General features: G+C 42.5%; 1 protein-coding gene across 1 annotated transcript; it reads left to right on the forward strand.

The window, feature by feature from the left end:
• Positions 1 to 25,924, forward strand: LOC101931028 (opsin-5-like). The gene is made up of 5 exons (XM_005299180.3): positions 1 to 329; positions 711 to 810; positions 10,221 to 10,325; positions 10,937 to 11,160; positions 25,337 to 25,924. Exons 1-5 carry the CDS (start codon positions 105 to 107, stop codon positions 25,802 to 25,804), a joined length of 1,122 nt encoding a protein of 373 aa, XP_005299237.2. The 5' UTR covers positions 1 to 104; the 3' UTR covers positions 25,805 to 25,924.

The following is a 25,924-nucleotide window of genomic DNA, read 5'->3' on the forward strand; positions in this document are numbered from 1 at the left end:
GAAAGGGACAAGTCAATGGCATGACTCGTTTTTCCTGCAAAAAGGAAGTGCAAAATACCAATTAATATTTTTCTTTCAAATTGTTCTCCAGTTGTCCTACAGCAATGACTTTTAATTGCATAGGTTGGCTTTCTTGGCTTGGCAATGGAGGGGTGATCTTCATCATGTACTACCAACGACATTCCCTGGACCCTCAGGACTATCTCACCTTCAATCTTGCTGTCTCGGATGCAGGCATTTCCCTCTTTGGCTATTCAAGGGGCATTCTAGAGCTGTTTAATGTTCTTAGAGATGATGGCTTTCTAATCACTTCAGTATGGACATGCAAGGTAACTGCATTATTTACATTTCTAGATTCTTAATCTTTTTCTGAATACTTAGAACCTAACTTAATAACAGAAGAATGTAAATATTCCTGTGACATTGATGTTTTATTTAGTAATTGGGTTTGTTTTAGTCTTACTTTATTTTTGGCAGGGCAAAAATCCAGGAGCAATTGTTTTCAATTGCTGTCCTTAAGTAAGCAGTTTCTGTGCATGCAAGATCAAACACAGTTAGCCTAGAATCAAATGTGTGAATAAATATTAAAAAGAACTTTCAAAATACTTAGTAGAAACATACTAAATATTAATAAATGTCATGTTTTTTCTGTGTTCTCTACCTTTGAGTTTGGATTTTTTTTCTCCTTCTCTCCACCCTTTCCTTGTCAGGTGGACGGATTTATAATACTCTTTTTTGGTCTAGTCAGTATTAATACTCTGACAGCCATCAGTGTTATCAGATACATTAAAGGATGCCAGCCTCACCAAGGTATGTCAGCTTTCTTTGCCAAACATCGAATCACTACCTCAAAGGTATATTGTATTAAACGTGTTGACAATATTATATACTTGACATCTTTAAAATCAAGCCTAAGAATTAGATTGAAAATATATGAACAATTGTCTTTTTTACCTTGCTAAAACTCACGTTTCCAGTATAATTAGGGGTACACTCGTGAATACAATACCAAGCTTTGTTCTTTTACAAAAATCTAAATATTCTCCCACTCCCGAAAAACACTTTTTATAGGACCTATGTTAGCAACTGATATATTAAGGTGACCTAACACTTCCCATTTAAAAAAAAATTTCAAACCACTTTGAAGAGCTCTTGTGCCTCTGTTTTGGAACAGGAATCCAAAATTTGCCAGGGAGATAGTTCTGGCGTCAGAGAGAGACTTCTTGCTGTGTATATGAAAATCTGTTCAAATTTGGCCAATTTATAAGCTGTTAAAATCTTTATTTACCTAAGCTTAATACAATTTATTGTAGCCTTGCTGCTGAACATTCCCTATACCACACTTCCCCACAGTGGTACAGAGCATGCTCCCCAGTGTCTCCCTGAAGCTGCTCCCCTGAGCTGAATCTCCAGATGGGACACATACAATATTTCTCCAACTCTTACAACCCTGAGCTGTGAGTCACCATACCATGAGTTCTTGACTCACCTCCTCTACTGACCAGTGTTACTAATTTTGTGTCCTTCAGAATCCTTATTCATTGAGCAAGGTCTCCTACCCCAGTGCAAGGTTACACAAGCTGTCAATAAAAAGAACCCGTATATCATATTATATCTCTAATATATCATATTGCTTATCAGACAGTCTACAGTATACTTGGTGTCTGTAAAATGGGACTACTCATTCAACCCATTGTGTGTTGTGTTGTCCTCCTAGTGGCTTGCCCACATTGGATAATAGCCGACTCCTGTTGCCATCTATTGTAGATAGTCCTTTAGTTCAAGTGGTAGAGGTCTGAATTGCAATGCTTCTATGTCCAGAGTTCAAATTCTGCTGATCTGTGGTTGGGACGAAGAGGTACTATGACCGGGTATGTCAAGTGCATAACAGAATGTTCCTTTTTAGAAATTGGGAAATTATATCGGGCTGGGTTTTGTTTTTGTTTTTTGGGGTTTTTTTGTTGGTATTTTTTGTATGTTGAAAAAAATGTTGTTAGAGTTGCAAAGTCAAGCATTGTAAAGTTAGAAAATTACAACCTTCATAACGTAGTTTAAACATAGGCCTTTTGGGTACATAATTATATTGCACTCTACGTGTGCATGATGTTTTACAAATGCAGAATAAGATGTGGGGTTTGATTCTAATCCCATTGACATTAGTGTAAACCATGGGTTAGTAATTGTTTTGATTTCATTGCAGTTTATAGCCATGTGAAATCAGAATCTGGCCCCCTAGTCTCTGTTCCTGAGAGTGTACAGACTAATTTGGAGAGTGTGATAGTTCTCAGGGTACCCAGAACTGAGAGTCACCTTGTTACTCCCTGCCTCTAGCAAAAGGGAGTCTGTCTTGTGGTAGCTGGTCTCAGCTCTCTGATGCCGCCAGTGCTTCAGCCACTCAAGCATACTCCTCTGGCCTAATTCCAGCCCTTTCCTCACCTTGCAGGTTAACAATAGGTGCACCCTGTGACATTCTGTATCTTGGGGGTTACAGAGTGCTCCCCCATGTTCCTAATTTAAATATGATTGTGATCTTGCATATAAAGCAGGCCATGTGAGTTATCAAGGGAAAGGTTATGATCTGCGGAAAGTCATTTTTCTATCCATATACGTATATCATTAATGCATATGCAGTTGAGAATTGTGTTGTATGGTTGTCACTAAAACATGCTGTAAGTTGGGAAATCAGCCAGATACTAGCTCCCCAGAGGCAATAGCAAGGAAAGTAACCAATGCCCGGGTGGGGTGTCAAACAGCCCATCAAGAGCCATTGTCCAGCAAGGGAACTACAATTCAGTGACGCACCTGCATGAGGCCAAACCAGGGGAATTGCTCAGCCTTGCCTGGAGATTCAGTAATGCCCACCAGGCATGCCTGGACTTGTGTGTTCCCCAAGTATGTGAAACTGAGGGTATAAATCAGAACAGAGCAGACCTATGCTTCACCTTCCTCCTGCCCGCACCCATGCTGCAAGCAACAAGGATACTGAGAAGACTTAAGCAGAGGAGATTGGCCCAGGTTTCAAGGGTGAAATCTGCATACTATGAACTGCAATATCCAGTGGGGTGGAGAGTTAAGCTAGATGTTGGCCAGTCGAATAGGGTGGAGAGTTTAGACTGCGTGCTTATATTTTATTTTATTTTAGTAACTAACTCTGACTCTTTGCCGATCACTTATAATCACTTAAAATCTATCTTTTGTAGTCAATAAATTTGTTTTACTGTTTATCTTTATCAGTGAGTTTGTATGAAGTGTGTGGCATATCTACTCAGGTTTACAAAGGCTGGTGTATATCCACTTTCCACTGATGAAGTGATGAACCAATTAATAAATTTGCAGTGCTCATCTTGAGTAGTGCAAGACGGTATATTCCTGGGGTACAGTGCTGGGAACTGGGGGGATCTGGCTGGTGCCTTTCCCTGTGTGATTTATGAGTGGTTCTGGGAGCATTCATGCAATATAGCTGGGTGAGGGGCTCCACGTGTGGTCATGCTGAGTGATAACAGCACCTGGAGGGGTTTGCTGCTGGTCACTAGCAAGACATTGTGAGATACAGCCCAGGCTGGAAAGAGTTCAGGGGGGCACAGCAGTGCCACAGTCCCAGACTGCACCCCGGGGATCTCATCACACACCCCAATCCCTGAATCCCTTTGAATCATTCCCCTGTGATATCCAGCCCCTGTAGCCCACATACTGTTATGGTAACAGATAGGAATAATATTACAGAAACACAAGAAACCTATAGTACCAGGTCTATAAGAGATTAGCTTAAGCACTTAGCATAACAGCAAGGCCCAATAGCCCTGGTAGAAGTAAATTGTTTAATAGAATTAGCATAAGTAAGTAAACCAGCAGTGTCCTTAAGTCACAAAATGACATAAGATATTGTTTTGCAATATTCAAAAGTGTTGAAACTAAGCATAAATTACTGACAGATAACTGCAAGAAGTCAGTCAGTACCATTTTAGGGTATTTTGGGAGGGAAAAACATCAGCAGATGTTCAACCATAGGTAACCATAGTAACCAATTGACGTATGCTAATAAGCTTAAATTAATTAATATATTAACCTATAGGATAAGACAACACAACATTATGAGGGTGAGGAAGTTCTGATGTGGTAAAAGTGGGAGGAACCTCTCAGGTATATGCATGATGAACATCAAGATCTATAAAACATCCACTTATATGGGTTAGGCCATTGGAATTGATCCTTGACTCAGACTAAGATTTGTCTCACCCTTTCGAGTCCTCCCCAAGGATAGAGAGAGTTGCCTATGTAATGGTGCTGGGCATTATTACAGTCCTGTATCAGTTCACCTTATTTGTTTGGATTGTTTTACTTAAAGACTAATTATAGTAATTATAAAAATTTTACAATTTCAAAAGGCCTTCCCTGAGTTTGGGTGTTGTGGCCATTGCCATACACATAGGGGCTTCCACCTACAATATAATTCAAATAATACTGGGCCCGATCTTGGGAAAAGAACCTATCGAACCTCAAAGTGTTAACTGGGGTTTTAAAGTAATCAATATAACAATACATACTGGTAATCAATGCATCTGGCAACACCCTGAGACTGGCTACTCACAGAAATTCCAGCTACCATGTATCCAAAGCTGCTGTGTACCCCAGTTTTATCTTTAGCCACCACTTCTCTAAACTACACAGCACTTGTGAGCACTTACAATAAAACAAATGTAGGATTCTTTAAGAAAAAATAAAACTTTAACTAGAAATAAGAGAAAGATGGAAACAACTGATGACAACACAAAACAAAATCATAAAATGTGAACTTGGATCTACACTTATCAATAGTTACCTTATCTATGTAATAAAGTAGGCTTTCCTGAAAAAGCTCAGTCTTTTGCAGAGCTGACTGGTTTAACAAGAACCAGGGCCCAAACATCACGAAAGCACCACAAGGTTCATAAAACCTCCAAAAGATGAGTCCAGAGAGCTTCTCTGTGCTATAGTGAAAACAGCCCTTAGTTTTTAATTACAGCCAGAGCAAAACTCTGTCTGTTGTAGCATTCCTTTTTCACATCCAAGAGGCTTCATTTGTTTGGTAGTGCCTTTGATGGTTTTCCATTGATAGTTTTGGGAGGGAGCAAAGCTTGTCAGTTGAGTCTTGCATTGGCTCACCACCTGATTAGGGAGGAGTGACAACTCTCTCTTGCTTACATGGGCCATCCCCTAGGCCAGGGGTGGGCAAACGTTTTGGCCTGAGGGCCACATTTTGGAATGGAAATTATATGGCGGGCCACGAATGCTCACAAAATTGGGGTTGGAGTGTGGGAGGGGGTGAAAACTCTGGTTGGGGGTGCGGGCTCTGAGGTGGGGCCAGAAATGAGGAGTTCAGGGTGCAGGAGGGGGCTCCAGGCTGCGGCTGAGGCATGTGGTGCGGGGGGGAGGGGAGAGGGCTCCAGCTGGGAGTGTGGGCTCTGGGGTGGGGCTGGGGATGAGGGACTTGGGGTGTAGGAGGATTGAGGGGTTCAGAGGGCAGAAGGGGGATCAGAGCTGGGGCAGGAGGTTGGGGCGTGGGGAGAGGCTCAGGGGTGCAGGCTTCAGGCAGCACTTACCTCAAGCAGCTCCCGGAAGCAGCAGCATGTCCCTTTGGCTCCTACGTGGAAGCGCAGCCAGGCGGTTCTGCACACTGCCCCATCCACAGGCAATGTCCCTGCAGCTCCCATTGGCTGTGGTTCCCGGCCAACAGGAGCTGCGGGGGTGGCACTTGGGGTGGGGGCAACGTGCAGAGCAAAGTCCCCTGACTGTCCCTACGCCTAGGAGCAAGAGGGGGCTGTGCTGCTGCTTCCGGGAGCTCTGTGGAGTGGCCCCTGACCCTGCTCTCCAGATGGAGCGCTGGAGCGGGGCAAGCCCCAGACTCTGCTCCCCAGCAGGAGCTCAAGGGCCGGATTTTAATGGTTGATGGGCCGGATCCAGCCCACGGGGCCATAATTTGCCCACTCCTGCCCTACACACATCAACTCCTGGTCATGAATTTCTACTCCAAGTCCATAAAGTGTACTTTCAATATAAACCCATTATTCATTTGATGTTAGCTATACACACATCTTGAAAAGATTTGAGTCTTGACAAATAATGAGCTTTCTGTAGACACCTCATATGATATCCTTCATATAAATACCCTGCAAGATTTGTGTTTGGTGTAATGTGTTTGTCAGGTCTCAGGTGAGACCTGTTCAGAAAGAACACAGGATGCATTGCTAAGGTGTCTCTGTCACACAAGGTTACCAAGGAAACCATGGAAAGTGCACAAGAGACCAGGTGGAGACATAAAACTAGGAGAAAGATGTAAAGTTTTTAGGGGAAGATGTGAGGGAGGAACATTACATGATCATCCATTACCAAAGGAGGTAATGAAGAAGAGGACTTATTCTCTCAATTATAGTCAAGCAGTTTTCTGATACTTTCCTGCCAGGGTTAGGAGTCTGAGTTCCTCCTCATCACCACCACAAGAAGGTTCCTATTCAATATATGACAGCCAGTGTGTCCTTCATTTTCAAAGGAAAAGGATCCCCAAGTGGTCAATGATACTGATAAAACCTGGAAATGAAGCCAACTCACTCTTTTGTCAAGCAAGTTCTCAGAAAATGTCTCCTAAATGCCATGCTGGCATGAGTTAAAATTCTCTGGTTGCTACCAGCCAATCTCACCACCTAACAAGTACACCAGGTTTAAATATATGAAAAGGTACTGTTGCCCAGTGGGCTAGTTTGCCTTATTATATTTACTGCTTTGCATTATATTCAGCAGTAATGCAAGAAACCTACAAGCCTGTATTCTGTAAGACATTAACTTCAGCAAGTTAACATAAGGCTTGAGGCCTATGAACTTTGAACAGATAAACTTTGCACAGATAAACAGCCCAACAGAAAGCACCAGATATTTGGGGAGCCGAAAATAGAGTTTAAGGGGAAGTTCTGACCACAGGTACATGAGACATCTAAGGGTAGCCTGCTTACTTGCCTAGATATCTTTTCTTATAACTTTCTTATTTTCTTATGGGTTTAATTATTTGTTTTATTATAATAGATTTATAGGTTTATATTAGAGTATATTTTGGCTGTAACACAAGGGGGGACCTGTTGGCCACATCCTGTATGCAGAGCTAGGGCATACATAAGTTAGCATACATATGTTTGGGCCCTTCCACTTAGATAGATGGTAATGCGTTAAAGCATAAGGGCCATGTATGGCTGCAACCGTGAACATAGAGGATGCGTTAAAGCAGGTTGGCATAGGGACTTTCCTAAGTTCATACCCTTTTAAACTTAACAGGTACACCACAACTTGAAACTTGGAAAGAACCAATTAGGACAAAAATAACAAATGTGATATCTAATCACAAAAGGGCCATGGTAACGAATTGATGTATATGATAATAAGTTGAGATCATTGATATATTAATCTATAGGAAAAAGACACTCCAACATTAGTAAGGTGAGGAAATACAAATAAGAATGGGGGGAAATCCCCTATTGAATATGCATCAAACGTAGCGGCACTAGTGTAACATATTATTGTAAGCAGAGTCAGGATGAGCTCTACCCTGACATCTGGTGGTGAATTATGGTGAGTGTGGAAAAGAACTTCAGGAGCTGATCTTGTTTGCATAGGCACACCCACCCCGCCTAGCATGAGCCCACGGCAGCCCAAAATGGTCACTTTGGCAGCTGTGGGATCCCCAGTTTCTCTTATTGGGGCAGGAGGAATAAAGTGTTGTTACAGGACTGGACTCGATGACCTCTCGAGGTCCCTTCCAGTCCTAGAATCTATGAATCTATGTGACTCAAGGAAAATGAAACTGTTTTATGACAGAGGGTCTCACCATCACCTAAGTAGGACTCGCTAGACAAGGGACATGGGTTCCAAAACCCAGTGAATTGAGAGAGCTTGGGGATAGGTATGTGTGTGTATCTGATGGTATGGGCCCCTTTTGAGGGCCTGGAACACCAATGGCACCACCTTCTCTCTCCATTGTTGAATAGCCGAGCCAATTTTGATTCTAGCTAGAGGCTGCTGAGCTGAATTTACTTTGGGCCAATGGTGCACCAACACTGGGGCTCCCCTACTACAAGCTGAAATCACTAAAAGCTAAAATTACTGAGCTGAGATCACTGAGTGCTGTGCTAACTAGTGGGGGAGCCTGAAGATATATTGCTAAGTGGCTGGCAGAGCAGTTTGTGGGACGGTTGGAGCGGCCCACGGAACAGTGAGCAGAGCAGTTTGTGGGGACAGCTGGAGCGGTTCATGGGACGGCTGGTGGAGTGGAGCGGCTGGCAGAGCGGAGCAGTTTGTGGGACAGTTAGAGTGTCCCACGGAACAGCGAGCAGAGCGGAGTAGTTTGCGGGGCGGCTGGAGTGGCTCACGGGACGGCTGGAGGACCGGACCAGAGCGGAGCGGCTGGTAGAGCTGAGCCGTTTGTGGTGAAGGCTGAAGGTGAAGCAGAACTCCACGGAGAGGCGGGGCAGTCGGCCTTGGACCACGTAAGGTGCCCCTTAACACCCCGTGTGCCCCCCTCCCATTTCCACCCAGGCTGGGTAAAACTCTGCAGATGAACTTTTGAACTCTGGGGCGGCACTGACCAGGGACAGAGACTTTTGGGTTGTTGGACTTTGGGGTGATTGGACTTAAGACCCTGAGGGGAAAAGGACACTGCCAAACTTACTTGGAGGTGGGTCTTTAGCTCATGGTTTGTGTTATGAATCCTATTTGTGGTGTTTCCCCAACATGATGCCGCATTGTTTCCCTCCTTTATTAAAAGACTTTTGCTACACTATTGCCTTCTAGAGGCACCTGGGGGGTGGTATGTAATTGTCCCAGGTCACTGAGTGGGGGCTCGAGCCGGTTTTGCGTTGCGTTATTGAAACGGAACCCCTAGATACTGAACCCAGCCCTTGTTGCTGCCAACTCAGAGGGGCAGAAGGATTACGTTATAAAAGCAGCATCCCAGCCTAGGGGTGGAAGGAGAGAGAGATGTAGGCCTTGGGAGGTGCCAGAATAAGGCCATTGGTGATGATGGGGAAGGTGATGGTGATGAGGAAGATGATGACTAACATTTCAGGTTGTTCTACAAGAGATGGTATGAGTATATGGGTGTGCAGATGTACATTCTGTAGTATCTCTATCTACCTTACTTACTTGGAGTGTTTGTGCTAAATGTATTAATAAACTACATTTGTAAATATAAAAGAGTTCCTATAGTGTGAGTGTTGCAACTGTGCACATCAAGGTTCCCAACTATATAATAATTTGAATAATACTGGCCCTGATCTTGGGGGAAGAACCTCGCAACCCTCAAAGTGATAGCTGGGGATTCTTAAGTAATCAATATAATTAATACATAAACTACTGATCAGGCAACAGTACTTAGAAGTAAATCTTTGCAAATTCAGTCAGAAAATTCCTTTTTACTTATTTATTTGTAAAGGAAAAGAAAACATTTACAAATATCTGTATTGTAAATTTACCCCCACATTAAGCCCTCTTTATACTGTCAAAGCAGTGTAAAGGGACTTCAGTGTAAATGGGAATCTGGACCTAAGTTCCCTCTAAACTGAGTGGCTGTGTGGCCGCACAGCAGGCTATTAAGGGCCACGCAGGCACACAGCAGAGAGAGGTGCCTCTCCCCTGACCCCAGCCCTTGCTGGAACTACCGCGCTGGGGAGAGGCGCCTCTCCCCTAGCCCTGCCAGAACTGTCACAGCGTCTCTCCCCGCTGCAGCCCTGGAGCAGTCTGCACCCCAAACCCCTCATCCTGGGCCCAACCCTAAAGCCCTCCCCCCCACACACACACACACATCCCAAACCTCTCCCCCCAGCCCTGAGCCCACACTGCAAACCCCTCACCTCCACCCCCGCCACACATTACCTCCATATTGGTGCACATAACAAAATTCATTCCAAACATGGATGTAAAGTTAGAGGGAACGTTGATCTGGACTACTGTATTTACAAAAAAAAAGGAGGTAACAGTATTTCATTAATGGAACTGCTCTTTTTCATATAATCTATTAAGTGAAGAAATATTTCCTTCAGCTCTTAACATTTGTTAGATTGGACAATTTAATGTACTTATTTTCTTACGACATTAATTTTTTTTAACATTTTCTCTTCTAAAATTCAGGTGTAGCTGCAAACAATCTTTCTTGTTAATCTATTTTGGAGATCAAATTTGTTATCTTTATCTTTTATTTACAGCTCACAAAACTGATAGAAAAAATATTATATTAACCATGATTGTGATATGGACAGCTGCTCTTTTCTGGGCCAGTGCACCACTTATAGGGTGGGGTAGCTATACAGGTGAGTGTTCATTTCTACAGAATTACCTATATGGAGAAAAATCTTATCCAGCATATGTGTCCAATAAAACCGTAGTAATCACTGTGCAACTCTGCAGAATATTTCTGGACAGGATGAGAGTGAGTAACCTAGATAATACTGAAACCAACAGTTATTTTATTTCCTGCATGCCACATTCCTTTGATAGTTGAGTAATGCGATTGATAAATGGAAAAACAAGGAATTAATATACATTTCTGTACATCTATATATAAAGACAGAAGTGTCTGAATCTCATTTGCAAGAAGTCTAGAACACTCTGGTAATTTAAACTTAATTTATGCCCACTTTAAGGCCTCGTTACACTGCTAGAGTGGAGTAAATACAGCCTTCATGTAAATGAGAATTTTGTTTTGCAAGCAATTTGTCAATAGTAGAAAATAACATTTTCTGTACATCTTAAATGGGGAATCAATTTTGTTTTAAATAGGTACTAATTATAAAAGTGATGAGACAGCTTTTTCTTGTATAAGCCTCTCTAAAGACTTTGTAAAGTGCACATCAGTTAATACAATCCATAATTGTTTCAGATAAAGGGATTTGTTCATACTTAATATGTTCAATTTTTTCAGACAACAAATATGGAACATGTGAAATAGACTGGATCAAGGCAACATTTTCTGTTGTCTATAAGTCCTACGTGATTGGAGTTTTTATATTTGGCTTCTTTATTCCTGTCTCCATCATGGTTTTCTGTTACGTGTCCATAATAAAGACTGTTAAATCAAGTCACAAGACCACAAGAGGTAAAAAAATTAGCCAAAGGCAGCGGCTCATGGAACGAAATATTACACAGGTAATGGACAATTCTTTGCCTACAATATAGCGTGCTACATACGTATTTTATGTAATTTAATTCTTAGAACAAATGCTAGATTTGACAAATAACTAAAAGGATTTTCGTTTTCTGTCCCTGGAACAGGCACACCACTGATATTGCAAAATTTCCCCCATGTTTCCCTACCAACATACTCTAATCATTTTAGACATGAGAGGACAGTTTGGTCTCATTGCTCATTCAATTTTCAGCCATCCTCCTGAGTCTGCCAACAAGGATATTATTGAGTACCAGTTGTGATGTGGAGTCCTGGCTGAGACATGAATTGAAACCCCCCACCTCATTTCATGTAGACTATTGAACAACCCTGGTCTCCACTGTCTCGGGTCAGTTTTGAACTGGTGACCTAGAGGAAAGGTAGCTTATTACTAAACCCACTAATGAAATAGGCTCTTCCTTACCTTATATATTTAAAAATATATACACTTGGACTGAGATTGAGATGGAAATAGAAGACCGATTTGTTGAAAATCTCTGGGTAAGGATAAAAGGGGTAAAAAACAGAGGTGATGTCATGGTAGGGGTCTACTACAGACCACCTCACTAGGAGGAAGAGGTGGATGATGCTTTTTTAAAACTACTAACAAAATCATTCCAAGCACAGGACTTGGTGATGATGGGGGATTTCAATTACCCAGCTGTCTGTTGGGGAAATAATACAGCAGGGCACAGATTATCCAACATGTATTGGATTGTATTGGAGACCATTTTTTTTTCAAAAGGTGAAGAAAGCTACTAGGGCAAAGACTTTTAGATTTGATTTTAACAAATAGGGAGGAACTGGTTGAGAATTTAAAAATGCAAGGCAACTTAGGTGAAAGTGATCATGGAATGGCAGAGTTCATGATTCTATGGAATGGCAGGAGGGAAAACAGCACAATAAAGCTAATGGATTTCAATAAGGTTGATTTAAGCAAACTCAGAGAGCTGGTAGGTAAGATCCAATCGGAAGCAAGTCAAGGGGGGCGGGAATTCAAGAGTTTGCAGTTTTTCAAAGACATTATTAAGGGCACAAGAGCAGACTATGCCACTGCATAGGAAAGACAGGAAGTATGGCAAGAAACCATTCTGGCTTAATCAGGAAATCTTCAATTATCTGAAACTCAAAAAGTGTCCTACAAAAGGTGGAAACTCGGTCAAATTACAAAGGATGAATATAAACAAATAACACAAGTATGTAGGGTGAAAATTAGAAAGGCCAAAGCACAAAACGAGATTAAGCTAGCTAGAGCCATAAAGGGTAGCAAGAAAACATTCTACAAATACATTAGAAGCAAGAGGAAGACCAAGGACAGGTAGGCCCATTACTAAATGAAGGGAGGAAAACAATAACAGAAAATATGGAAATGGCAGAAGTGCAAAATGACTTTTTGGCACCAGTTTTTCACCAAAAATGTTAGTAGCAAATTGGACATTTACCATAGGGGATGCCAGTGAAAATGGGGTAAGATCAGAGGCTAAAATTGGGAAAGAACAAGTTAAAAATTACTTAGACAAGATAGATGTCTTAAAGTCACTATGGCCTGATTAAATACATCCTAGAATACTCAAGGAGCTGATTAAGGAGATATCTGAGCCATTAGCATGGAAGTCGGGAGACATTCTAGAAGACTGGAAAAGTGCAAATATAGTGCCAATCTATGAAAAGGGAAATAAGGACAACCTGGGGAATTACAGAGCAGTCAGCTTAACTTCAGTATCTGGAAAGATAATGCAGCAAATAATTAAGCAATCAATTTGCAAACACCTAGAAGATAATATAATTAACAGCATGGATTTGTCAAGAACAAATCATTCAGACCAACCTAATAGCTTTCTTTGACAGCATAATAAGCTTGTGGATGGGGGGAAGCAGTAGATGTGGTGTAGCTTGACTTTACTAAGGCTTTTGATACTCTCTCACATGACCTTCTCATAAACAAACTATGGAAATACAACCTAGATGGAGCTACTATAGGGTGGCTGCATAACGGTTGGGAAACCATTCCCAGAGAGTAGTTATCAGTGGTTCCCAGTCAAGCTGGAAGGGCATATCCAGTGGGGTCCCACAGAAATCGGTCCTGGGTCCAGTTCTGTTCAATAACTTCATTAATGATTTAGATAATAGCATAGAGAGTATACTTATAAAGTTTGTGGACGATACTAAACTGGGAGGGGTTGCAAGTGCTTTGGAGGATAGGATTAAAATTCAAAATGATCTGGAGAAACTGGAGAAATGGTCTGAAGTAAATAGGATGAAATTCAATAAGGACAAATGCAAAGTACTCCACTTAGGAAGGAACAATCAGTGGCATACATACAAAATGGGAAATGACTGCCTAAGAAGGAGTACTGCAGAAAGGCTTCTAGGGGTCATAATGGATCACAAGCCAAAAAAGCAAACATCCTTCTGGGCCGTATTAGCAGGAGCACTGTAAGCAAGATATGAGAAGTAATTATTTCACTCTACTTCATACTGATTAAGTCTCAACTGGAGTATTGTGTCTAGTTCTGGGTGCCCACTTCAGAAAAGATGTGGACAAATTGGAGAAAGTCCAGAGAAGAGCAACAAAAATTATTAAAAGTTTAGGAAACAACACCTATGAAGGAAGATTCAGAAAACTGAGTTTGCTTAGTCTGGAGAAGAGAAGACTGAGAGGGGACATAACAGTTTTCAAGTACATAAAAGGTTGTTACAAGTAGGAGGGAGAAAAATTTATCTTGTTAACCTCTGAAGATAGAACAAGAAGCTTAAGCCCATTGGCTTAAATTGCAGCGAGGGTGATTTGGTTGGACATTAGGAAAAACTTCCAACTGTCAGGGTGGCTAAGCACTGGAATAAAAGCCCAGGGAGGTTGTGGAATCTCCATCATTGAAGATTTTTAAGAGCAAGTTAGACATACAACTGTCAGGGATGGTCTCGATAATATCCTGTCATGAATACAGGGGACTGGACTAAATAACCTCTCAAGGTCCCTTCCAGTTGAATGATTCTATCTGTACATTTGGCTTCTCCATTCTAAACATTCCATTCACTGTCAGTCACTTGCCACCATGCTCCAATGGGTTCTTTAAAAGTAGAAATTATGATAACACTGGACTATGAGGAAGATATGCATGTTTTCCACAAAAGCATGGAACCTCTGGATTGGTAGGTATACAAGACCAGATACATTCCCCATTTTCCTGGGCCTATATCGCCACCAGTCTGGAGGCTACCTTTGTGATGTAGTAAACAGTACCAATGAAGGGTTGTGGGTGCAGTTGATAAGACAGTGGTTCACAGAACCCCTCAACCAGAAATAAGTAATATCAGAAGATATAAAGACGCTTACTTTGTAGAGTCTGTATGGAGGCTTAGATGACTAGCCCACAAATTTCATCATGAGATCCCACATCACTTCTCTGGCGATAAAGATATGTATCAGGTGGAGTAAACATGTATTCCTGTAGAAGCATCCTCTTCAAAACTAGGGTATGCTTCTTGGAGAGCTATCTTGACCCTATAATAACAGAGAATATTGAGGCTTTTTGTCCTTACTCTTACTATCTGAAAGCTCGAGAGGTGTCAAGGTGATACAACTTTCCTGATTTGCAGAAGTCTGGCCTGTTAAATTGGAACCTCTCGATAGAAACAAATTTGTGGTTGGGAACAGGAACCATTGTGGGAGCCATTGCAGGCAGAAGCAGTAATGGCTACACAAACTAGCAACAAAGAGAGTGTTGAAGGAATCAGCCAGCCTTAGGAGGTTCAAGCACAGGGAAAGAAAAGATAGAGAGGAACAAGAAAAAAGTAGGAAGAAGCACCTAGTTTGAGGACCTGCCATTTGATCAGTGGAAGCAGTGAAACTAGAACTGTAGCACAGAATGGCAGTGGTTCATATTTCACCTAGATTCATATAAAATGTTTCAGCTGCCTCTCTCCTTATGGCCAAGACCAACCCAAATGCACCTTCAAGATGGGAGGAATACTTGTGGCACCTTAGAGACTAACAAATTTATTAGAGCATAAGCTTTCGTGGACTACAGCCCACTTCTTCGGATGCATATAGAATGGGGAGATAGATTCAATGTTTGTAATGGCTCAGCCATTCCCAGTCCTTATTCAATCCTGAGTTGATTGTGTCTAGTTTGCATATCAATTCCAGCTCAGCAGTCTCTCGTTGGAGTCTGTTTTTGAAGTTTTTCTGTTGTAATATAGCCACCCGCAGGTCTGTCACTGAATGACCAGACAGGTTAAAGTGTTCTCCCACTGGTTTTTGAGTATTATGATTCCTGATGTCAGATTTGTGTCCATTAATTCTTTTGCGGAGAGACTGTCCGGTTTGGCCAATGTACATGGCAGAGGGGCATTGCTGGCACATGATGGCATATATCACATTGGTAGATGTGCAGGTGAACGAGCCCCTGATGGTATGGCTGATGTGATTAGGTCCTATGATGATGTCACTTGAATAGATATGTGGACAGAGTTGGCATCGGGCTTTGTTACAAGGATAGGTTCCTGGGTTAGTGACACAATCAACTCAGGATTGAATAAGGACTGGGAATGGCTGAGCCATATCTATCTCCCCTTGTAAGTATTCTCACACTTCTTATCAAACTGTCTGTACTGGGCTAGCTTGATTATCACTTCAAAAGTTTTTTTTCTCTTACTTAATTGGCCTCTCAGAGTTGGTAAGACAACTCCCACCTGTTTATGTTCTCTGTATGTGTGTATATATATCTCCTCAATATATGTTCCATTCTATATGCATCCGAAGAAGTGGGCTGTAGTCCACGAAAGCTTATGCTCTAATAAATTTGTTAGTCTCTAAGGTGCCACAAGTACTCCTGTTCTTTTTGCGGATACAGACTAACATGGCTGCTACTCTGAAACCTGTCATTATGCAAGACACTGCATTTAGCCGTATGGAGTGGAAATCCATCAACCTCATGAAAAAACTCGTACAGATACAGACAGACATCATCTTCCTTTCCAAATGCAAGCAGATGGACATCATACCAAAAGGACTAAAGGTAAAAAATCCATTACAATCTACATATCACACAGACTATGCTGAGAGACTGTGTCACACACTCTCAAAGAAACTGCGAAACCACCTGATCAGCATCCTATACAGTAAACAGGGAAAGATTAAGAATGAGCTCTCAGAACTGGATACTCTCATAAGAAACCAACCTTCCACACAAACTTCCTCATGGATAGACTTTACAAAAACTAGACAAGCCATTTACAAGACAAACTTTGCCTCTCTACAAAGGAAAAAGGACACTAAACTATCTAAACTGCTACATGCCACAAGTAGCCACAACAGTAGTTCCCTTAACCCACCCAGCAATATTGTTAATCTTTCCAGCTATACTCTTAGCCCAGCAGAAGAGTCTGTCCTATCTCGGGGCCTCTCCTTTTGTCCCTCCAGACCCATGAATATGATACAGTTCTGCGGTGACCTAGAATCCTACTTTCGACGTCTCCGACTCAAAGAATATTTCCAACATACCTCTGAACAGCATACTAACCCACCAGCATACTAACCCAACAGAATCCTCCCCACCAGCACTACAAAAAAAAGGATTCTGCGTGGACTCCTCCGGACGGTCGAAACAACAGACTGGATTTCTACATAGATTGCTTCCGTCAACGTGCAAAGGCTGAAATTGTGGAAAAGCAACATCACTTGCCACATAACCTCAGCAATGCTGAACACAACGCCATCTACAGCCTCAGAAACAACCCTGACATCATAATCAAAAAGGCTGACAAAGGAGGTGCTGTTGTCATCATGAATAAATTGGAATATGACCAAGAGGCTGCTAGACAGCTCTCTAACACCACATTCTACAGGCCATTATCCTCTGATCCCACTGAGGATTACCTAAAGAAACTACACCATCTGCTAAAAAAAACTCCCTGACAAAGCACAGGAACAAATCTGTACAGACACATGCCTAGAACCCCGACCAGGGGAATTCTATTTGCTACCCAAGATCCATAAACCTGGATATCCTGGACGCCCCATCATCTCAGGCATTGGCACCCTAACATCAGGCTTGTCTGGTTATGTAGACTCTCTCCTCATTCCCTACGCTACCAGCACTCCCAGCTATCTTCGAGACACCACTGACTTCCTGAGGAAACTACAATCGATCGGTGATCTTCCAGAAAACACCATCCTGGCCACTATGGACGTAGAAGCCCTCTACACCAATATTCCACACAAAGATGGACTACAAGCTATCAGGAACAGTATCCCTGATAATGTCACAGCTAACCTGGTGGCTGAACTTTGTGATTTTGTCCTCACCCACAACTATTTCACATTTGGGGATAATATATCCAAGTCAGCGGCACTGCTATGTGTACCCGCATGGCCCCACAATATGCCAACATTTTTATGGCTGACTTAGAACAATGCTTCCTTAGCTCTCGTCCCCTAACGCCCCTACTCTACTTGCGCTACATTGATGACATCTATATCATCTGGACCCATGGAAAAGAAGCCCTTGAGGAATTTCACCATGATTTCAATAATTTCCATCCCACCATCAACCTCAGCCTAGATCAATCCACACAAGCGGTCCATTTCCTGGACACTACTGTGCTAATAAGCGATGGTCACATAAATACCACCCTATACCGGAAACCTACTGACCGCTACACTTACCTACATGCCTCCAGCTTCCATCCAGGACACACCACACGATCCATTGTCTACAGCCAAGCTCTAAGATATAACCGCATTTGCTCCAATCCCTCAGATAGAGACAAGCACCTACAAGATCTCTATCAAGCATTCTTAAAACTACAATACCCACCTGCTGAAGTGAAAAAACAGATTGACAGAGCCAGACGAGTACCCAGAAGTCACCTCCTACAAGACAGGCCCAACAAAGAAAATAACAGAACACCACTAGCTGTCACCTTCAGCCCCCAACTAAAACCTCTCCAGCGCATCATCAGAGATCTACAACCTATCCTGAAAGATGATCCTTTACTCTCACAGATCTTGGGAGACAGACCTGTCTTCGCTTACAGACAACCCCCCAACCTAAAGCAAATACTCACCAGCAACCACACATCACTGAAAAAAACCACTAACCCACGAACCTATCCTTGTAACAAAGCCCGATGCCAACTCTGTCCACATATCTATTCAAGTGACATCATCATAGGACCTAATCACATCAGCCATACCATCAGGGGCTCGTTCACCTGCACATCTACCAATATGATATATACCATCATGTGCCAGCAATGCCCCTCTGCCATGTACATTGGCCAAACCGGACAGTCTCTCCGCAAAAGAATTAATGGATACAAATCTGACATCAGGAATCATAATACTCAAAAACCAGTGGGAGAACACTTTAACCTGTCTGGTCATTCAGTGACAGACCTGCGGGTGGCTATATTACAACAGAAAAACTTCAAAAACAGACTCCAACAAGAGACTGCTGAGCTGGAATTGATATGCAAACTAGACACAATCAACTCAGGATTGAATAAGGACTGGGAATGGCTGAGCCATTACAAACATTGAATCTATCTCCCCTTGTAAGTATTCTCACACTTCTTATCAAACTGTCTGTACTGGGCTAGCTTGATTATCACTTCAAAAGTTTTTTTTCTCTTACTTAATTGGCCTCTCAGAGTTGGTAAGACAACTCCCACCTGTTTATGTTCTCTGTATGTGTGTATATATATCTCCTCAATATATGTTCCATTCTATATGCATCCGAAGAAGTGGGCTGTAGTCCACGAAAGCTTATGCTCTAATAAATTTGTTAGTCTCTAAGGTGCCACAAGTACTCCTGTTCTTTTTGCGGATACAGACTAACACGGCTGCTACTCTGAAAGATGGGAGGAGGTACTAACACATGACAACATTAATTTTGGTCTTTTTAAAACTAATCTTTAGTAAACACATAACCACTTAACACCAAGCAATTACTCGCTTGCACAAATAATTCTGAACTAGCTCTTTTTTATTAAGATAACTGTTTACAGAGATGCTGCAACTGCAGCTAGCATTCTACCCATGTGCATATAGACTGACTTCCTGGTGCCTCCTCCAAACTCTTCCCTCTTGCAACATGTACACCTCCCTCTGAGTTCTATGCAGGTTGCTATGTCAAATCGAGAATGTGGAACAAACTTATTAGGTCATCTAGTTTCATATGCCAATGCAGGATTTTGCCTCCTTATGTTTTCCAATGTTTTATCCAGTCCAGCTTTAAATGATAGAAGTCATTGAGGTTTCCCCAGTTTCTCTTGAATCTGTACCACAATCTAATAGACATCACTGTTTCCTTGTATTCAGCCTAAATTTTCCTTCACTAAGTGCCATACCATTATTCCTATTGTTTGACACCTTCAACAACCTTATCATTAGTAAAGATTCATAGATTCTAGGACTGGAAGGGACCTCGAGAGGTCATCGAGTCCAGTCCCCTGCCCTCGTGGCAGGACCAAATACTGTCTAGACTATCCCTGATAGACATTTATCTAACCTACTCTTAAATATCTCCAGAGATGGAGATTCCACAACCTCCCTAAGCAATTTATTCCAGTGTTTAACCATCCTGACAGTTAGGAACTTTTTCCTAATGTCCAACCTAAACCTCCTTTGCTGCAGTTTAAGCCCATTGTTTCTTGTTCTATCCTTAGAGGCTAAGATGAACAAGTTTTCTCCCTCCTCCTTATGACACCTTTTAGATACCTGAAAACTGCTATCATGTCCTCTCTCAGTCTTCTCTTTTCCAAACTAAACTAACCCAATTCTTTCAGCCTTCCTTCATAGGTCATGTTCTCAAGACCTTTAATCATTCTTGTTGCTCTTCTCTGGACCCTCTCCAATTTCTCCACATCTTTCTTGAAATGCGGTGCCCAGAGCGGAAGAATGACTTCTTGTCTTGCTCACAACACACCTGTTAATGCATCCCAGAATCATGTTTGCTTTTTTTGCAACAGTATCCTATGTTGACTCATATTTAGCTTGTGGTCCACTATAACCCCTAGATCCCTTTCTGCCGTACTCCTTCCTAGACAGTTTCTTCCCATTCTGTATGTGTGAAACTGATTGTCTTTATTAAACTTAATCCTGTTTACCTCAGCCCATTTCTCCAGTTTGTCCAGATCATTTTGAATTATGACCCTATCCTCCAAAGCAGTTGCAATTCCTCCCAGTTTGGTATCATCTGCAAACTTAATAAGCGTACTTTCTATGCCAATATCTAAGTTGTTGATGAAGATATTGAACAGATCCGGTCCCAAAACAGACCCCTGCAGAACCCCACCTATTATACCTTTCCAGCAGGATTGGGAACCATTAATAACTATTCTCTGAGTACGGTTATCCAGCCAGTTATGCACCCACCTTATAGTAGCCCCATCTAAGTTGTATTTGCCTAATTTATTGATAAGAATAGCATGCGAGACCGTATCAAATGCCTTACTAAAGTCTAGGTATACCACATCCACCGCTTCTCTCTTATCCACAAGACTTGTTATCCTCTCAAAGAAAGCTATCAGATTGGTTTGACATGATTTGTTCTTTACAAATCCATGCTGGCTATTCCCTATCACCTTACCACCTTCCAAGTGTTTGCAGATGATTTCCTTAATTACTTGCTCCATTATCTTCCCTGGCACAGAAGTTAAACTAACTGGTCTGTAGTTCCCTGGGTTGTTTTTATTTCCCTTTTTATAGATGGGCACTATATTTGCCCTTTTCCAGTCTTCTGGAATCTCTCCTGTCTCCCATGATTTTCCAAAGATAATAGCTAGAGGCTCAGATACCTCCTCTATTAGCTCCTTGAGTATTCTAGGATGCATTTCATCAGGCCCTGGTGACTTGCAGGCATCTAACTTTTCTAGGTGATTTTTAACTTGTTCTCTTTTTATTTTATCTTCTAAACCTACCCCCTTCCCATTAGCATTCACTATGTTAGGCATTCCTTCAGACTTCTGGGTGACCACCGAAACAAAGACGTCATTAAGCATCTCTGCCATTTCCAAGTTACCTGTTACTGTTTCTCCCTCCTCACTGAGCAGTGGGCCTACCCTGTCCTTAGTATTCCTCTTGCTTCTAATGTATTGATAAAGTCTTCTTGTTTCCCTTTATTCCTGTAGCTAGTTTGAGCTCATTTTGTGCCTTTGCCTTTCTAATCTTGCCCCTGCATTCCTGTGTTGTTTGCCTATATTCATCCTTTGTAATCTGTCCTAGTTTCCATTTTTTATATGACTCCTTTTTATTTTTTAGATCATGCAACATCTCGTGATTAAACAAAGGTGGTCTTTTGCCACATTTTCTATCTTTCCTACCCAGCGGAATAGCTTGCTTTTGGGCCCTTAATAGTGTCCCTTTGAAAAACTGCCAACTTTCCTCAGTTGTTTTTCCCACCTCAGTCTTGATTCCCATGGGACCTTACCTATCAGCTCTCTGAGCTTACCAAAATCCGCCTTCCTGAAATCCATTGTCTCTATTTTGCTGTACTCCCTTCTACCCTTCCTTAGACTTGTGAACTCTATGATTTCATGATCACTTTCACCCAAGCTGCCTTCCACTTTCAAATTCTCAACGAGTTCCTCCCGATTTGTTAAAATCAAGTCTAGAACAGCTTCCCCCCTCATAGCTTTTTCAACCTTCTGAAATAAAAAGTTGTCTGCAATGCAGTCCAAGAACTTATTGGATAGTCTGTGCCCTGCTGTGTTGTTTTCCCAACATATATCTGGATAGTTGAAGTCCCCCATCACTACCAAATCTTGGGCTTTGGATGATTTTGTTAGTTGTTTAAAAAAAGCCTCATCCACCTCTTCCACCTGGTTAGGTGGCTTGTAGTAGACTCCTAGCATGACATCACCCTTGTTTTTTTTTTATCCCTTTTAGCCTAACCCAGAGACTCTCAACACTTCTGTCTCCTATGTCCATCTCCACCTCAGTCCAAGTGTGTACATTTTTAATATATAAGGCAACACCTCCTCCCTTTTTCCCCTGTCTATCCTTCCTGAGCAACTATACCAACATTCCAATCGTGTATTACCCCACCAAGTTTCAGTGATGCCAACAATGTCATAATTGCATTTATTTATTAGCACTGCCAGTTCTTCCTGCTTATTACCCATACTTCTCACATTTGTATATGGGCATCTAAGATACTGATTTGATCTTGCCTCCCAGTTTTGCCCTGACCCTCCTTTCTCTCAGCCATCCTAGCCCACGCTCCCTCCTATTTCTGACCCATCTCCCCCACTTACCTGTGGGCTTTGCTCACCTGTCCCCGTCGAACCTAGTTTAAAGCCTTCCTTACTAGGTTAGCCAGTCTGTGTCCAAATAGGGTCTTTCCCCTCCTCGAAAGGTGAACACCATCTCTGCCTCGCAGTCCTTCCTGGAATAGCATCCCATGGTCGAGGAAGCCAAAGCCCTCCTGATGACACCATCTTCGCAGCCAGGCATTCACTTCACGATGCACCTGTCTCTGCCCAGGCCCCTACCTTTGACAGGAAGGATCAAAAGCCCTTGAACCATGATCTATCATGGTCTTAATGTTCTTCTAATACTTTTAAATGATTATATTCCTCTCCCTCCTCTACCCTGAATCATAATTTTAACCAAACTACAGTAAGCACATTAAGGGTATCATACCCAAGCTAGCTTTGATCCAGCTTGTTCAAATGACAGGAACAATGAAGCCATTGCAACATGGATAACAACATGGGCTAATTGACTGGATGGCTTAATAGGTCTCTAATCTCTGATTCCACATATGAAGTACAGCCATTATCTCTTCTTTTGATCTATACTATGATTAAGACTGCGAGTTTGTCACAGAGGTCACGGAAGTCATGGCCAGTGTTGGCTGGCTCTGGGGCTTCCTGAGCAGTTCAGGCAGCCCCTGGGCCAGTCGCACCAGTCACTGCTGGGGCAATCACTGCTGGGGCGGTCTCAGGCCACCACAACAGGAGGAGTTTGGGTGGGGGGCTGGAGATTCGGGCATGGGAGGGACAGCGCTTACCTTGAGGGGGCTCCCCGGAAGTGGCAACATGTCCTTTCCTCAGCTCTTAGCTCCACGCGCTGTCCCCTCCCACAGGCACTGCCCCCACAGCTCCCATTGGCCATTGTTCCCGGCCAATGGGCATTGCAGAGCTGGCAGCGCACGGCATGGAGCTAGGAGCTTAGGGAGGGACATGTCACTGCTTCCAAGAAGCCAGGTAGGCAGCCTGCCAGCCCTGCCACCCCCCCACCCCTCTAGCACCAGTGGGGGTCCTGGACTGCTTGCACCTGCAGTGCCCCCCGGACCACCCCCTTGAACACTTGCGCTGCCCACCAGACCACCCTCTTTATGCCTGCAACCCCCATGCACCCGTGGCACCCCCCAGGCCACACCCCCCCAGCACTTGTGGCGCCCCCCCCCAGGCCATCCCCCGAGCATGCGCAGTCTCCCCCAGTCCCAACGAGCACTCCCAATTTAGCCAGGGGTATAGTACAAGTCATGGACAGGTCATGTTAATTTTTGTTTACCGCCCGTGACCTGTCCATGACTTTTACTAAAAATACCCGTGACTAAAACGTAGCCTTAACTATGATCTATTCTTTTCTTAAGATCCTACGCAGAGTGTTTCCAATAGGAAATAGGAACCAGCCACATAGTCCAGCGGGTAGGTGCAGCTACAGAAGCAGACAAAGCAGGGATAGCTGCATTGGTTGGAGGGGTTAAATTGGGTTCTTTAGGGTCCTCCCTTCTCCCAGCACCACCTTGGACCCAGAACTGTTCAAGGGAGATCTCTCACATGCTTTGTGGGCACCAGGATGCAGCTGGTGCCTCCCTGACTCTACATGACCTTGAGGAAAAAGTGCAGAGGAACCAGCCAGAGACTCCAATGGATAGGAGCGGAAGCAGCCAAAGCAGGGACTTTTGGTCATTCAGAGAACCATCTATAGTTTTAACTGGACTTTTGCTGCCCTGTTCTGATTGGCTGTTGCTCCAACCATCCCCCTTCCTCCCAGTCTCTTCATGTCAACTTCACTCCACAGCTGCCCCTTCCTACCTTCTTTTCCCCTGCCCTGTCCCACCTTCCTTTTCTCAAATGTCCCTATCCCTTCACTTTTCTTTCTATTTAGCTTATTCCCTCCTAACTAAACCACCTATCATCACCATCCCTCCCAAAATAATAATAATAATTAATAATAATCATGAAACTAGATATCAGTGAAGACAAGGAGCAAGGTAGGAAAAAAACTCTGATACTGGTGTGACTGTTAGAATAAGGAAAGCCTCCATCTGGGCCATGTCTTAGATATTATGATGCTGACCACACTAAAAAATCTATAGCTCAACCAGATGCTGTGTACATTTTAAATTAAATTTAGTTTCTTTGATGCAAAGAACTGTTTTTACGAATGGACATTTCTAGCCTTCCCAGCCTGCCTCTGAAAATCAGTGTATTTCTGGTTTCAATTAGACTTTTCAATGTTTTTTGTACTTGATTAAAGATTTGCTCTCCTCGTATCACCACCATATTGCATGTTCATGTAGCTCCTGAAACGTCCTTATATGATAGCACAATTTGCTGGCCATACAACATTTCCAGCAACAACAAAAGGTCTCCACTGTAAAATTTGGTTTTATTATTTCCATTTCTGTAGGATAGATCATTTTGATTATGAAATATAGTACGTATAAATTTGTACATTTGAGTACTCACATCGGTCTATGAAATCAATGTACTTAATAGAGTGTCAATGGTGTTCTATCTAACTGATGCATACAGTGCAAATTATTCTGATGGAAGCTTTTTCTTGTTCATTGGAGTTAACACTTAAATTGTCGTCCTTTTTCCAAACCCATTTTCCAGCCATCAGAATATGAATAAATGACCAAAATTATAGTCCAAGTGTGTTTGAAGGAGACCCAGATACTCTCCCATAGCTTCTTAATTGATTCTTTTAGCTGCGAGAAACCGAGGAAGAATTTTCCTTTAATTTTGGTAGATAATGGCTAGAGCTTTGTGAAAATGCCTTTGGGGTGAGTAGATCTTTTAGTAGTTACAAAATGTAGAAGCGCTTCCAAAAGCTGACGTAGTTCTAGAATCATGACATTACAAATGTGGTGTTTACAGTTTTGATGCTCCCATGTTGTTTTTCCTTCTCAGGTGTCATTTGTAATTTGTTTTGCCTTTTTCCTGGCATGGTCTCCTTATGCAGTAATCTCTATGTGGTCAGCATGTGGGTTTCAAGTGCCAGTGCTCACCAATGTCCTAGCCAGCCTTTTTGCCAAATCTGCCAGTTTTTACAACCCACTCATCTACATGGGAATGAGCTCTAAATTCCGTAAGGACATCAGAAACATTTTCCAGTGTCTCAACCGAGACAAGGATTCAACCCTACAAATGCCAGTACAGATGTTCAATCAAAGAAATGAGGCAGCTGTCCTCCTGAAACCACAGAGAGAGTTTGTGTCCAAAGTTCCTGAGGCTGAAACGCCAGGCTTAGACATGGATTCACTGCCCAGAGACACTCCTTTGGTGCAGGAGAATCCTTCATTTTGTTCTCCTGTTTCTAATCAACTTACCGCTTTTGGAGTAAAAACAATTCAAAGGAAACAAAGTGGATCTGGCTGACTTTGATCTGGAGAAGGTGAAATAAGGACTGTTTTTTTCCTGAAGATTAGATTTCCACAGCAAATGACCTTTGTCTCTTGTCCTCATCAGTCTGCTAATATTTCACAGACGTTTACAACT

This window comes from Chrysemys picta, chromosome 4, assembly GCF_011386835.1.
Source record: "Chrysemys picta bellii isolate R12L10 chromosome 4, ASM1138683v2, whole genome shotgun sequence".
NCBI lineage: Eukaryota > Metazoa > Chordata > Testudines > Emydidae > Chrysemys > Chrysemys picta.

What these genes read in the sequence shown, in the direction of transcription:
- LOC101931028 (XM_005299180.3), top strand. Translation starts at nt 105, where the DNA reads ATGACTTTTAATTGCATAGGTTGGCTTTCTTGGCTTGGCAATGGAGGG. An exon ending in AGGGTGGGGTAGCTATACAG is followed by an intron (nt 10,326 to 10,936) that starts GTGAGTGTTCAT and finishes CAATTTTTTCAG; the next exon opens with ACAACAAATATGGAACATGT. An exon ending in TGGAACGAAATATTACACAG is followed by an intron (nt 11,161 to 25,336) that starts GTAATGGACAAT and finishes TTTCCTTCTCAG; the next exon opens with GTGTCATTTGTAATTTGTTT.